General features: G+C 37.8%; 1 protein-coding gene across 1 annotated transcript in view; it reads right to left on the reverse strand.

Annotated features, from left to right (window-relative positions):
* Window positions 1–16,222, reverse strand: part of MSH2 (mutS homolog 2) — a 46,453-nt gene that overhangs the window by 7,277 nt on the left and 22,954 nt on the right. The window contains exons 7-13 of the mRNA XM_025896381.2: window positions 15,092–15,291; window positions 9,918–10,027; window positions 7,613–7,736; window positions 6,409–6,559; window positions 3,394–3,491; window positions 2,035–2,280; window positions 353–557 (exon numbers count right to left, since the gene is read on the reverse strand). Of these exons, the coding sequence (XP_025752166.1) occupies window positions 353–557; window positions 2,035–2,280; window positions 3,394–3,491; window positions 6,409–6,559; window positions 7,613–7,736; window positions 9,918–10,027; window positions 15,092–15,291 (1,134 nt within the window). The remainder of the gene's footprint in view (window positions 1–352; window positions 558–2,034; window positions 2,281–3,393; window positions 3,492–6,408; window positions 6,560–7,612; window positions 7,737–9,917; window positions 10,028–15,091; window positions 15,292–16,222) is intronic.

Here is a 16,222-nt window from a genome sequence, read left to right on the forward strand (position 1 = left end):
TGCTTGAGAACAGCATGAGTTCAGGATATTGGAGTATCACAAGTTATGAAGAAGCAAAAGACCTTTCCTATTTACACAACAACATACAAATAAAGTGCAAACACAGTGTCACACAGATCATTCCAAATTGGTTCCTTTGTCCCGTTCAGACTTTGGCCTCCCGGTAGCAGCTCTGTATTGACCGCTGAAATAAACAGAAGGCAACTTCAAGAACTTATGAACCAGATAAAAAGGCCTTGAGATCCTCCACTGAGGTTCTTCTACACAAAAGAAAAACATCAATGCATCTTTCTTAGAGCACGTCCTTCCCCATCAGCCCCAACCAACACAACCAAATAAGCACAGGACTTGCCTAAGGATTGAAGCAGTTTCCAGCATTTCGGCCATGAAAGTGGACACGCCTTTCAGCTGACTGTCTCCTGCTCCCACCCGAGCCAGGATACAATCCACAATGGTTATTTCTGCAGAGTCACACGGAACAAAACACCCAATTTGGGCCATAAGAACAATCACTCCTGTCTGCCGGATGTAGGTTGATTTTCCCCCCATGTTAGGGCCTAGAGAAGAAATTTTGCAAAAAATAGTTAAAAAAACATCATCTTTTTACAATTCAACAGTTCTTTTAGAGAAGAACAGGTTCTAAATTAAAACAAAGAATGTTTAAACTTATAACTCTCTTGCCAGGAAAAAGTAGCAAACTTGTCTAACAGGTGCAACAAGTGGCTCCAGTACTAACAAGGCTGGTTTGTTCATCTTACTCACTGTGCTTTTTCAAAAAGAAAAGTGATCAGAGAGCATAAGTTTTAGGACTTTTCAGGAGTACAAGCAGTCATCTAAAATATACCTAAACCTTTAAAGTCATCAGTATTGCTGCTCAAGAATAATATTAATTTGTTTTCACCTCAAAAGACAACTAAAATTTCCCTGTAAAAATGAAACAGCTTAGATATAGAGTGGGTACAAGCTAATGGGTGATTTAAAATCAGCAAACCCAGATATTAATAAGTTAATTGTAATGAAGTATAAATGAAATAAAAATTATTTTCCAGAAAACTGATCATTAAAACCAATTTTATGCTTTTGCTAACCAGAAAAACAAGTGTCTTACCATGAATTTTTTCAGATTTTCAGTTTTGCTTTTTGATTATCTTAGAAGTGTTCGTTAATCATTCTCTAATTTCAGATCTTTGCTACTCAGAATGTATGTCAAGGACATATGGATGGAAATTAAGATTCAATTAAATCTATAAACACTAAAAATGTTTTCCTGCATAGTAAAATTATCTTAATTACACCAGAGAAAAGGGTAAAAAATGGTACCGTCATTGAAACATGTTTTGCATTTAAAATCAACCTTAATACTTAACAAAGAAAACACTAGTGAAGAGGTTGCTTAAAATCTTGCCTACAAAAGATGCCTATGTGGCTACAGTACAATTGATACCCAGTGGAATTTTCCAAATCACTTAAGCAGTTTCAGGTTCTCCAGCTCCTGAGGTTGCCTGGTTTGTGGAGTTACATTCACTAAGGCAAAGAAAACATTAAAGAATGACAAAATTCTTCTTTTCTACTGTCCTAGCAGCCTCTCTCTTCATGAATGACTCTTTCGAAATTAGTGATCGCCTTCTACAAAGAGTGCACCATAACTACAATCACAATAACCAAATCCATTAATATTAGTTTGGATGATGAGAAATATGCCTGTATGTGCAGAAACACGTAGAATATTCGTAATCAAAGGTAACATTTCACAAGAATATTATGGACACTTTCTTTTTTTTAATATAATAAACAACAGTAGCTTACAAACACCCTCTCTTCTTTTACAGAGCTAAATCTTATTCCCCATTCAGAAAGAAAAGTACTTTGCTAGCTGTTTGTTGATTAGAGAAATTGTTTTGACAGAGTTCTATTAAATTGCTGGTTTGTTTTGCTTATTGTTGGTTAGGTTTTTTAAAAAAAACATCATTATTGGAAATACTCAAGACATTTATAAAGTAAATAACAACAGAAAAAGAGAACAGAAGTATTTACCAGTAATAATGTGGAACATCTGCTTGCCCTTCTCGAATGTAACGTCATTGGGGATGAAAGCCACCTCATCCTGCATTTCGAGGCAAGGATGCCTTGCACCTTTCAGCACAATCCTCCCCTGTCCCTTTTCCAGAATGACAGGACGGACATACGGCACCGGCGCTCCGTTGGACACGTGAGCCAAACTGACAATCACGTCTAACTGAGCTACCACGTCGTTCATCGTCTGCATTGGCTCTGCATAACCTGTTTTGATTAGGGAGATACACAAATTCAACACTGTTAGCAATTTTTTTGCCCTTGCTGAAGAAGTGTCTTAAAGCCTGTAGCGAGCCCATAAAATTAGTTCATCTGCATTAACAATTTTGTTCATGGTGGCAGTCACCTTCTGGGAGAGTCCAAGATGTAATCCTAAAGTTGCCATGCCTTGAATACTAAGGGGACTTCTTCAGACTAAGACAGGGAAGAGTTGAGGCCATGTTGACTATTTTCCCTCAACACCCAGACGGTGAGAAACAGCTTATCCTAGTACAGGAGGCAAACACTCGCAGTGGCAGATGGCTGGAAATCCAGTACCTTTCTTTCCTCCATAATACACTGCATTCTCATGCTCAGGCAAGCAAAGAGACACAGTACAGACACTTCAGGCACAGTAACCATCTATGTTTATGTGAATGATGGGAGGGAGAGGTCTATGAGATACAGTGCCTGTGATACCAGAGAACCAGACTAGATGGCCCAGCATCCCCAGTAACAGTTCTAAGTTTTGGTGTTTGGTTTTCTCCAGTGAAAGGGATGAGGTACAGGAGTCTACAGCCCAAATTCCCCAATGTCTCTTCTGTTTTTGGTGAAGAATACTAAAGAATGCTCTGTCAGCAGGCAATCTTGGAGCAAAATATATGGTAATTATTTATGAAAACAAGGATTTTTTTATTGCACCATTTAAGCAATGACTAACTTGATCTTATATTGCATACCAACGTTCTTCACAGACCTCTGGTCCCACTCCCTCAGTTCTCTGTTGTCCTTTACCACTTCTGCCATTTGGGTGAAGGTGCCCAGAGTCAGGGAGGTAGGTGAAGGACAGATGTGGCCTTTATGGGCTTATTTTTGTCCCTTCCATGGGATTAGCATTTGCACACACCTCATCACTGCCCATTTGTAGCAATGCCAGGAAAGGGTCTGGCCACAGAAGACAACATATTTCAATCTTCCAACAACTGTCTGAAAGCCACACCTCACTTTTCATGTTAATTCTGTGGGGAATGTTACAGTTCTTTTCTACAGAAGGCTCTCAAAGTAACTGCAAGTCCTCCCAGCATTCCAGACTGTGATACCCATCAAAACTGGCATTTTCACCTGAAGCAATGCTAATGATTTCCTTAACAATTGCATCCTGAGCCTCTTCATACTCTTCTCTGTTCCTTTTATATTCTTCATTGACAGAGCTCAGTTTGCTGTGAAAAGAACAATAATATTTAGAAGCCGTGGTGTTCTGTCTTCACCTGCAATGCCAAACTTCTGGCTCCTCATCTATGAGCCAATACCAGTTGTCCCCCACCTGTCTGAAGAGCAAGGTTCAGCACAAGGACCACAAAGCAACTAATCTACAATTTGTTCACACCAGGATATCTGCAATATTAATTCCAAGTTAAAGAACACCTACAAGGGCCAAACCACCAATTCTACCATCAACACGTGATTCTTCAAAATCTTCCAGTAGTTGTTTGTTACAGACACTCCATGTGATAAGGACTATCGCTTAAAGCTGAATTTCTGGCCATTTTGCTATGGGATGTGGCACATTATAGAACTGGTAGAGAAGAATTGCTGCTAAGCAACTGTGTAATTAGCCCAGAGTCCTACAGCAGGCTTATCAGAGCTGAAGGCATTGCCTTATTTCATTCAGTAAAAACCTCAGTGAACTACTGCCACTAAGAACAGGTGCTAGTCTCCAAAATAAGGCAAGCTGAAATCAAGAGTTTAAACAAGTCTTTAGTTTTCTCAAGCTCATCTCTCAAACAAGGAACATAGTCTGCAAGACTGAATAAGAAACACACTCGAGTAGTGTACCCACACTATAAGCAGAAGTCAGCCTTGTGCTTCTAGCACCACCAACAGAAGCAACTATAACTCAAGAAAGCACAGAGAAGTCTGTTTTATTAGTGATGCATGGGCTGCTTCCCTAAGGGAAAGTAACAGATGACACAGAACAGGTTCTAAGTACCATCTTCTCAGTTATAGAAAAGCCTAACTTCATCATACATTTAGATTCATAATATATTTAGAAGCAGAAAAGGCTGTTTTAAATTTCAGGGATGTTTTTAAAAAATATCCTCTGAGTAAATGTTAAAACAAAATGCAATTAAGGCTTACACTTTGTTCATTTAAGTAAATTGGTGTGAAATACACCAACACATTGGTTGGTGTGAACCAATATGTTTGCCCTCCTTTTCAAAGCAAAGGATTTATTACTATAAAAGTGAGTGATTAACAGAAAACAGTCACTACTGGTAATAGCCCTGTCTTGAAACCAACCTTCCCCTGTAGGCAGTGCTCCTCATACTTGTTTGTCAATCAAGATCTCTCTCCCAGTAAACTCCCTTCTCTGCTGCTAATTCCAGCAGGACCAGTTATACACAGAGCAGTACAAGCAGGGTTTGTCTGAAACAGACTGCATGATACATTAAATTCTGCTGCTTTTACCCTTCCAGGTAGCACATGCAGGAGACTTAAAAATTAGTTTTCTCTGGGACCTGCCATTGACAGGCTTGTCAGAAGGCTGAAGTCCAATTAGTGGCTGATTATCAGAGGCATTTCTTAGGGTTGATACCGGAGCTGATACTATTTATGCTTTGATTAACAACCTGAATGATGGGGCTGAATAAACTCTCAAAGACTGTGAACAATACCACAGGAAGGAGAGCTGTCAGTACGTGGGAGGACACGGCTGCCATTCACTGGGATACCTACGGACTTGAAAAATAGGTGGACAACAATTTCAGCAAAGGCAAACGTTAAAGTCCTGCACCTGGGATGAAATAACTTCATGTAACAGTAGAGACTGTAGTCCAAACAATAAAAAAAAAATCATTAAATACTTGGGGGACCCAATGGACAAGAAGCTGAACACAAGGCAGCAGTGTGCCCTGAGGCAAAGAAGGCCAAGCCCATGCTGGCTGCACTAGCAAGAGTGGACCCAGTATGTTGAAGGAAGTAATTCTTCCCCTCTATTCAGCACTTGTGAGGCCATATATGCAGAGCTGTCTCTGTTTTCTTCTTCCCTGTGAGAGAGATCAAACCTGGAGCAGATGGTCACCACAAAGATACAGAGCTGGAGCACATGGCACACAAGGACAGGCTGACAGAGATGCCTGCCCAGGCTAAGAATCTGAAGTCAGCCCAGAGGGAAGAGGCACCAGACTCTTCTTGGAGGTGCACAACAAAAGGATGAGATACTAAGACTTCGAGTTTCTGAAAGGAAAATTCTCATTAGATCAGATCAGAAAAGTTTTCACAAAGAGTGATTCAGCACTGGAACTTGTGCCCTGCTAGGCTGTGAAGGATGCCTGAAGGATGGGCCCCTGGGCAAGGCCTTGGGCTACGTCATCTAACTTGCAGATAGGATCTAATTTCCAAGGTGGATCTGCTTTGAGGGAGAGATAAGAGATTATCACCCAATTCTGCATATCTAACTTTCTACTTTAGTTTGCTCTAAGTAAAAACACTGAAGAACAGAGACATTAGATGACCAATGTAGTCCTTGCTCCTTCTAGAATGCTCTAAAAGAGTTAAAATTCAACAAAGAAAAAACAGACTTTTTGCTCAGCTGACCTGTGACAGAACTGCTGTCCAGACAAGGAGACATTGAAACAGCATCAGCCTGAAGACTGGAATTTTTAAATAGCTTAATCAAAAGAGGCACTGAATTGATGTTCAATACATAGGACTAACAGAAATTAGAGCATGACTTGGAACAAAAAAAAGGTAATCACCAACAAAATTGCTGCATGTCATATTTGGTGATAAACATAAATAGCTCTTTCCCTACTGCAGCTTGTAAAAGCGTCTGTATAAACACTTCAGAGTGACTGCAATTATGCTACTTGCTGCAGCTAAAACGGAGGAATTAGCCCAAGTCAAAGGACCAAAAATAGCTAACAGTTGGCAATGGGGAATGCAGCTTTTAACATAAACTGTATGACTATTCTTCCTTCATGCCAGTCTTGCTCAATATTTCAATCTGTGAGCCAATTAAAAACATGAAAATTCAGCCATTCAAGATGCAGGGAAACCAGTTCATCGGTATAATTAAAAAGGAACAATCCCATTACTTCACAATAGGCTTGAAAAAGCACCAAGATGACCTTATACCTGTTGGTGAATTTCACACCATTCTTCTGTGTATCAATTATTGTATATTTTGAATTGTTGCGGAGAACTTTTTCCTCCTTGCAAGTTATTCGAAAGTGATGTCCAAACTGTGAATTTGTCTCCAGTTTGATACTTTTGCCAGCTTCCAAACCTTTTGGATGAAAAGAAAGAAAAAGAAAGCAACTGTATTATCACAAATCCAGCAGCCTGTCCTATTTCTGCTCACTATTCCCCAGTTTCCATAAGCCAATTCAGCAGACTTGCTTTGATTCCGTACAGGTATGAGAAATATCCAGACCTAATAGGAGCACACTGATACATTCTCTGCTCTTACATTGATATGCTCTCAAACTGCATATTCAAATCAGGCTCACAATTACTGTATTGCTATGAATTCTCCAGAAAAGTGAAAAATGTTCACAGCAAATTGCAAGGACATTCTGCATTGCTGCTGCAAGCACAGCACCTGTACTCTTGTGATCCTTCTACTAACACATACTTCTGCTGGTGAGATTTCTCATCTCATCCCTACACAATCTTTTCTTTCCTTCTTTTCATCCAGGTATCTTTTTTACACTAAAAAAAGTACCAAGACTACAAAAAATATGCAAGCCCTTAAAGGTGCAACCTAAAATGGTGTTGCCAGTCTTCCTTGCCACATTTGCATTAAAAGTTGGTGGCTTTTGTTTTTTTAAGTTGCTCTTTGAATGCCTGATTCATCAGCTGCACATGGAACTTTTTGCATAGGGTAATCAATTCTCTAAATGTCTCATTTGCTTATACATTACATTTTGCAAAGAAACATAAAAAGAAAACTAGTATGTCCTGAATGGACACTCAGGAGAATGCACAGAGGAGGGGGGGAAAAGTTTCAATGCATGTCCTCAAAGGATGTAAAACAGAACTAGACTTAGCCAAGAGTTTGATGCGTTACAGTTCTACAAAATGAATTCTGCAGTACATTGCAACATGCTTGATAATTTCTGAAATGCTTCGGAATGCTGTCTTCAAAAAAAAACAAAGGCCAGGTTCTAAACCAAAAATCACTCTGTTTTCAACAGACTGTACTGCGACAACTAAAGTCACACCAATCCAACAACAAAATAATACAAACATACCTTAACTCCTCTGTACCAGTTTTCATCACTTGATAGCAAAACATTTTACAAAGGAGGTAAGAATCAAAGGCAGTTCCAAACCCTACCTAGTTCTTTGGCTGCAGTCTTTAACAAGGACTGCATTTGCTCTTCCAGTTCATTCATCTTCTCACTTAATTCTGTTAAATTAGGATCAAAAGAAGACTTGACAAGAAATTCATGATTCTCCACCTAGGGAAAAATAACAAGAAAAAAATCACATGAACAGAGGCAATAAAAAAAAAATTACCTCCCTGATCATACACAGTGAAATGAATTCACTTAATCATTTATTCAATTTTTAAAACACGTATAATTTTGTAATGCAACGTTATTTATGATAGTTGGTGTCTGATTCAACTGCAAAACAAATACACCTCAAACACTCATTTTCTCAAATAATATACTTTACACAATCAAAATATACCAATTTAACAGACTCCTTTCTGTTGAAATGAAGTTGCCTGCCTATTTATTTACAAACAAGTTTCTGAGCAGTAGGCAGAGAAAAAAGAGAAGTCAGGGGAAATGAAATTGTTATGTACATAATCTGTATGCTAGCCTGGATTTCTGCAGCTAATCCAGAGTGTAAAAAGATGGGGCATTTCAAAACAAGAAGCCTTTGGAAATGGAAGTTTCTGAAACAGTAATTCCTGCCCAAAGGAGATTCAAAAGGTTATGGAAGGAACCTACTTAATATCACCAAAAGTCCTCCTCAATTTCAACTCAGCTCTTGAGTTGAAAAGCATACATAGTTCCTTCTAAGCTTAACATTTTCAGAGGCACAGATTAAATAAGTTGTATTTCATCTTTTTTCTCTCTCTTCCCCATGCTTCCACTGCCAGGTGGCTGTATAGTGAAAGCACCAACAAACACTGAAGCTGCCCCAAGTTGAGGAGGAGGTTGGAATAGAGGGTTTTTCAAAGGCCTTTTATGATTCTGTGAAAGACAAGAATGGAAGTGACAGTTTCTCAACTTTTATTACAGCTAGGTAAATGAATAACCACATCCCACGCTTTTTGAACTCAGATGTTTCTTTTTATATTAGAATGGATTATTGACATTATTTAGTTGCTATGACAACCTATCCTTCAATTGCACTCAGAATAGAGCTGGTTTTGTTTGAACTCCCTAAAAATCAAGGGGGAATTTCAAGTCAAAGTGCAAGTTTTAACATTCATATAGACGAGGGTTATTCTCCTGGTAAAACCAGTGTTGGCTTATCTATAGCTATTTTCCAGTATCTTGATGGGGAGGAAAAAATCAAATCCAACATAACAGATTCTATGGTACTTGATTAAAAATAACTGACTTGTTATTCTGTTTAGGACAACAAAACATTTTTAAAGTAGAACCTGAAAAGAAGTTTAAAGAGCTGGACTGTGAAGGGTGAAGGCTTAGAACAGCTGTTAGTTAAAGAAAACAGAGTCCCAGGGCACACGAACCGCATCAACAGATGGTCTGTAACTAGTATAAAGCTATAAATTTCTTCATTACCATATATCACAAATTACAGCAACATGTCAATCAAACAGTCTTTCCATAAACAGTAGAAGGCAGCTGATGGATGCATAACACAATACAAAGAGATAAAATGCAGTGCTTCTGCCTTTGGAGAAAAGTACACGTGTTCAAAATTTTAAAGCCACTGCAGTTTCCACAAGTTCGACACCTTGACCTTGCACAACGAGGTTAGAGAGACTTCATCCTTCCAGAGTCAACTGAGACTGACACTTATGGCAATCTTAAAAGACTTCCCAAGTTTACCAAAATTACTGAAAGACCCTGCTGAGAGGAACATTAAATACATTTCTAACCAAGTATGTCCATTTCAAAATCCATCTTATCAGTTCTCTAACAAATATAATGGGAGAAAAGTAAAGTCAGTCTTTAAGCCTAAGGCAATAATTTTTCAGAGAGGTAAACTGTTAGTTATGAAGACTTAATCCCACTAAATAGCACCAAGTCTAATGAACTTCTTAGAAGCAAAAAAATATGTAATAAACATATTCTGGTTACATTCTAGATATGAGACATATCACAGTAACTTTAAAAATACAAAGAAGCAGAGAAATTACAAAATTACTTCTCCACTTTCAATACTGATGAGGTTTTGAAAAAATAGTTTCAGGTCCACAGCATCCATGTATACAGAGCCTTTTCTCATTGGTTAGATAATTTCAGATAGCAGGTGAATATCCTGTTGATATTCAACTGCTATACTAATAACAGTCTTCATATATTCCACAGATAAATTATCACTAACTGCTTAATATAGAAGATCAATTAAATTTAGTGAGTGTAGAGCAGATTGCAAAGTTCAATAAGAAACTTTAATTGCCAAGTAATCCCCACCCACACACCAGCCCGTACCTTCTCCATATCCAATGTTGTCTCTATCATCTCCAGAAATTTTGAGAAGTCAGAGTAGATATCATTAAGGGGTGTTATAAACACTGCCAACAACAACATCTGGTGAGCTCCTGTTAAGAACAAACAAGAAAAATTATCATTCACAAAACCCCACAAATTTACCAGAATTCACTTATCCAAGGTAAAAAACACAACTACATAGCTGGTTGATTTTTACTAAGATGGGCTGTGATTATTTCACTGGAATACCTTTCCCTAAATTGGCATTATCCCACCTACATTATGATCAAGTTTGTACCTATTCTGTCATCTTTGTTCTGTCATCTTTGTTCTTAACTGGTTGTATTCGTTCCCTTCTACTATGAGTAAGACACTACAGACAAACAACACTTTGAAAGTAAACCTGCTGTCTCGACATTACCAATTCTTGCACACAAAAAGCTGGAATGGCTTTAGTAAAAAGTGTAGGTCTTATCATCCACACTCAGTTTTTAACTTTTCTTAAGACAAAATTACCAAAACTTGGGAATATTTGGTAGATTACAATACAGGCAAATAGAAATCGAGGTGTTTGATGTTATTTGATTTTGTTTTCCACAAAAAAACCCAGATCTTTATAGTCACTGATGTTTCCACTAAACAAGAAGTTATCAAAATTAAATTAGTCTCTTCCAAGGTATTTTGTTGGCACAGATACTCTCTGCCACTAAGTGACATATTGGCTGGAAGTCACCAAAAGCAGTTTACAGTTAACATGCACAAATATTGCCAATTTTGTGAAAGAAGTATTTTCTTCAGGCCTACAAATAAATACCTACATCCAGCAGCCAGCTCTGAAAACATTCTGACAGGAAATAAATGTTTACACCTTTGCAGCCACTTCAAGTTATGATTTAATCACAGAAAGATTAGCATTATTGACTATGTGATTTACAGAAAATGTCTCAAACTGAATCCAATACTAGGAGCTTAGAGTCATAGGATTATGTACAGAATTATGGTATTTGCCTCTAATGTTTGCAGGCAAGGCTTTGCACATTAACAGAGAAATACAGAATTGAGCTTTGGCTATTCCACAGCCTCTCAATTTCTCACCAGACTAGGGAAAAAAGTCCTAATCTTTCATAAGAAAAATTTCCATACAAATTTACAGAAGTCACATAGTGAGGACATGATTACCCAAGGGAATCTCTCTTCTCTCTCAGCTCTGTAATTCAAGTAGAAAGAAAAAGTTTGGTCTGATTCCTTTTCCTCCCATGCCTTTTTGCTTCCCCATTCTCTCAAGCTTTTAAAGTTAAAGCTCTAAACTGATTAGTCTCTATTACTGGAGAAAAAAATTATATATTATTGAGAGATTATTTAACTTGTAAAAATGGAGTTTTCTGCTGATTAAAATCTTAAAAATTAAGAGAGAGATGAAATAAAGTACAGCTTGTTTTTTATTCCAAATCTCTTGCTTGGTCTCATTCAGTATTTTCTTCTCCTCCAGTAAGAAGACACCTAAAAAATAAAAGGAGTCAGCAAAGAAGGAAGAGATTGAAGAGCAGAAAACCTTCACATCCACTCTTCAGAGTGGACTTAGCAGTTTCCAATGCTCCAGCTGACAGAGTACATGGCACACACCATGAAATGATCTTCAGTATTCCTGAATTAATGAAAAATGATTGTGTTTGAACCTGAAGTAGAATTTCTTTTACTGAAAGGAGTAAGTTAAGTAGGGAAGTTTCATTATATCATTTCATTATTTAAGTTTGAAGAGTATATCTTCAGACACCACAGAACAGTATCACATTCAAAAATTAAAATATATTAATTTGTTAAGTAAATAAAATACCAATGAATTTATACATATTTATTATATGGTTAGAACTGATACATTGCAAAATTTATTTACACTTTCAGTCCAACTTGAAACTCAGTATCCAGCATTTGAAGGAAGTAAAACAGTGGAGTTAGTAAATACTGAGGCTTTTTAAAAGCTATATGGGTACGCCTTTCTTAAAAGCATAACACCCGTCTTTAAGAGAATATGAGTAAGAAACACCATTGAAAAATTCTAAATGAAACTCAACATGTCTTGCACGTGCATTCATAAACTCATAGAAAAGATGCATAGTAAAAAAAAAAAACACTTTTGCACCTACTCAACATTATCAGCATGTAAGCTAACCATTGAGAGAAAGACTAATGAACCTATGTACAGGCAAAAGCATAGATGCATACTGATCACAGAGCCTATCTGTTCCCAGGCACAGTTTTTAATTTAAACCATAATTTACTTACTGAAGTACAGAGAAGTGTTTATTACACACATTAAAAACGTGACTATTAATATGGTTTAAAAGTGTTGTATAGAAATTAAAATCAAGCACTAACCTTCAGACTTGAAACACAGTTAGTCTGGCAACAAACTGACACTACCCAGGGAATATAGACAAATCTCATGACTAAGTGCACCAGCCATTTTGATATCATAATTGAAACTGGGATAAAAGGAAAAGAACAATGGAAATTGGGATAAAATATAGTACAGTTTACTAGAGGTAGATCATACCCATATAGTGCAACATCTCTCTGAGATACGGAATGCCTAAAACAAAGGGAAATCTGCAGACCTAATTTGGGCTGTTCTAAAGCATTCAGCAGGGTGTCACAGGAGATGTTAAGGTGCAAGGTCTATGATTCATGAAATGATCAGCAGGCAGATAAAGGGGACATCACCCACTTGCAAAGGATGAAAGAGCTGAAAGGACATCAGCAATACAGTCCCTCCAGGGCTTAGACAAGCATTTATCTTTAAAAGATGTGTGAATTTATATTATTGCACAGAAGGCTGTTTATAAAAGCCACTAAAATATACAATATGGAAGATAGTATTAGATTATATTGGAATAAGATGAATCAGAAATAGATCAGCACTAACTGACCTTAAAAACTGGGCTAATAGAAATGAAGTAGAATTTAACACGGAGTAAGATGACACTGATATATAAATGTGTTTCCACTGTGAGTAAGGGAATAATCAGCTGGATATGAGAAAGGAGGGGAAACAGCCAAGTTTTGATCACAACATGGTTATAATACACCAGTGCAACAGTCTTGGAAAGAACAGTACTGAAACAGGCAATAAAAGGTAATTCCAAAAGCAGAGGAGGGGGGATTCAAGTCACTGTACACAGAATGGTAAAAATACATCTGAAACCCAGCATCCAATTTCTGTGTCCTGCATATTTACAGCCTTAAGATAAAGAGTGTCCATTTGAGATAGGAAGGAAGATGTTTCAGTAGCTTCTTGAAGACAAAAATCTTTTAAGTACCAACATTTTATGCCCCAGTAATTTGAGTAATGAACTGCTGCTCCCTTTTGCCAGCCACAGCAAAATGATTTGATGACTCAGAGTCCTTTCCCATCTTATGCTGATTTCTTATGTCTAAAACAGAAGAAGTCACCTTCACTCATTAGCTCCCTCCACAGGTTTCACCATCCATAAAAACAAGGATCTCAATTAAGCAATGCTTTGCACTGAGGGAAAGGCAATCACTGCTGATCACTTCATGGTATAGTTGCTCCATCTCCCCGTAGCCATTCATGAGATAAGAAGTTCAGAAACTGGCAGATGTTCAGAATGGTCAAAAATCTTTCTGGCTTCCCATCCCTTGATGAGTTAAAACAGTTTGTACAGTCACAAACAGAAAAATTACCAGATCCACTCTGAATCAGTCACATACATTCAAAATTACCCGACCATTCATGTAGTTTAAACAGGTGGTACAAGCACAAAGAAAAATAAAAATAACACGTCGCCTATTTTAAATTATCTTTGATATACTGCTGGTGATTGCCCTACTAAGGCCAACTGATTCACATGTAGAACAGCAAGAACCTTTTGCAGTCTATTAATTTTTCCATATGGTGAGCTTAGCAGTTTGCCTTACACAGCTTGCTCCTCAAAACTTCTAAAAATGGAATTGTTTTCCTACCCCAATGTTATGACAGAGAAACTCTGTTGATCCAAATGACAACTAATAGAAAAAGAAATAAAGAGAGGAAGCCAGCATTCTGACCTAATACCTCAGTTTAAGATGGGAATCCAAGAGTTCCATGTCAAGGCTAAAACAAGCAGAGCCTGTTTGGAAAAGCCAAAGGGACATGACTGAGGCAGCTAAAGGGTGGCACAGCTCTTTAAGAACAAAAGCAAACAAAAAAGTTGTATCTGCCAGTTCCTTCTCAGCTTCAGATTTTAACTGCTTTTGGAAATAACACAGCCAGCAACTAAAAATTAATTTATTTTAAGATTAATATTTTAGAAGGTAAGTTTCATTACCTGAAGTCATAAAACTATAGTACAGAAAAGTATAAGACACTGGGTAGCTTTACTGCCTACTCAAATACAGGAGAGAAATTTTTACAAACATACCATTTCAAATAACAGTTCTCTTTAAGGCTTTGGTGCTTGCTTTATGCACAGAGATTTTCAAACATTAATGGGCTTCCACAAAAATATGCTTTCTGGCAGGTTGGGACTGCTATTGCTAAATTGAATCGTCCCTTCATTATGCTGATCTTATCCTGCATTTTCTTGGCTACACACAGAAAAGAAAAAGAAATAGCAGCGTTTATGTTTTCTAGAATTGCCTGTCACAGTACTGCTCTTCCTACTAATGAAGATCAGACAAAACTCTGCCACATTACTCGTATCAAATACAGCACTATGATTTAAAAAAAAAAGCCACTCCAATTATACTAATAATGCTTAAACTGATTTTTTTGTGTTTAATTACAACCCAAAGTGCAAAATGTCTTCAAAAGGAAGACAACAATATTGTATGAATGTTATCTTTTTTGTAAGATCACAATTGGTCAGAAATTCTTAGAGACACATCCAGATCAAAGATTACCACACCATCACCCAAGTATTCAAGTATTCAAGTTCTAGTATTTCAGGTACACACTAATTGGAACACTTATTCATGTAAGGATTTGGCTATGTATATTATTAAGTATCTGACTGGCATTTCAGAATTTCAGCTCATTTCAAATTCAAATGTGTTTAAGCTTTATCCCTGCAACAAAAGAACACGGGAAAAAAAAGTCATTTTTGGAAATCTACACACTCTTTCTTTGCATCATCCATATACTACGAAACACTGAAAACAGATGGGGGTAGTATTACCTTCATGTTTTTCTAGTGCTTCTATAACACTAGGCACTTGATGAATAGCCTGGTACATTCGGTAACAGTCCTGTAAGTTTGCTGCTTGTCTCTGAAATTTCTTTGCCATCCGGTTGAGGTCTGGAAAGCGACGTAAGAGATCTTCTTGAAGGCACTGACGTAGCTCTGGATCCAGCACAAATGCTTCAACCAAATTCAACCTAAGTAAGAAGTTCATAACAATGATTAGCATGGCATAATATATAATTCTTTTATGACACCAATGAGAATGAAAACACTTATCCGGCAGCTCCTATCTGTACTTTCCCTATGGCTGTATCCATTGGCCAACTTGCCTGATTTAAAAAAAACAAATGAAACTAAGACAACCCATGAGCTGAGAAAGCAAGGATATTTAGCCTATGTCAGGCCTTGGTAGTTTTGAAAAGTTAGGGTTTCTAAGGAACAGCATTGAAGGGAAACTGTTTTGAGCACAAATGCCAACATCTATTCAATTAGGTATGTTAACCCTCAGAATCAACTCTGAGATTAATCCTTTCCCTGAACCATAAAAGAAGTCTTCCAGTAGTCTATGAAAAAAGGAGGCATTAACTACAAAAAAACCCCCACTCTTGGCAGAGTTTAGCTTCCTGTGGTCAAGGCCAACATTTACACTGCAGTTGTGCAACCCTGCACCACAGAATCAGAGTCCTCAAGGTTGGAAGGTACCTCTGGACACTGACTACTCCAACCTCTGCTCAAAGTAGGGTCACAGCTAAAGTCAACTGCCCGGGAGAGTGCCCAGTCACATTCCGGGTATTCCCACGGATAGTGCCAGTATTGACCCCTGGAACACACAACTAGTGACTGACCTCCAAGTGGACTTCATGCCCCTGATCACCCTCCTTTGAGTCTGGCAGCTCAGCTGGTTTTCAGTCCACCACACAGTCTACTTGCCTAGTCCATACTTCATCAGATGTAATGGGAGACAGTGACAGCTGAAATCACAAGCAACATTCACTGTTCTTCCCTTATCCAACCACCTCAATTTGTTGTAGAAGGCTATTGGGTTAGCCAGGCATGATCTTGCCTTTGTAAATCCATGCCAACTACTTCCAAACTACTGTTTGTCTCATGGCAGGTATTGGGGGA

The sequence above is a fragment of the Manacus vitellinus genome, unplaced genomic scaffold (genome assembly GCF_001715985.3).
Source record: "Manacus vitellinus isolate BGI_N305 unplaced genomic scaffold, ASM171598v3 scaffold_8_pilon, whole genome shotgun sequence".
NCBI classification, from domain to species: Eukaryota; Metazoa; Chordata; class Aves; order Passeriformes; family Pipridae; genus Manacus; species Manacus vitellinus.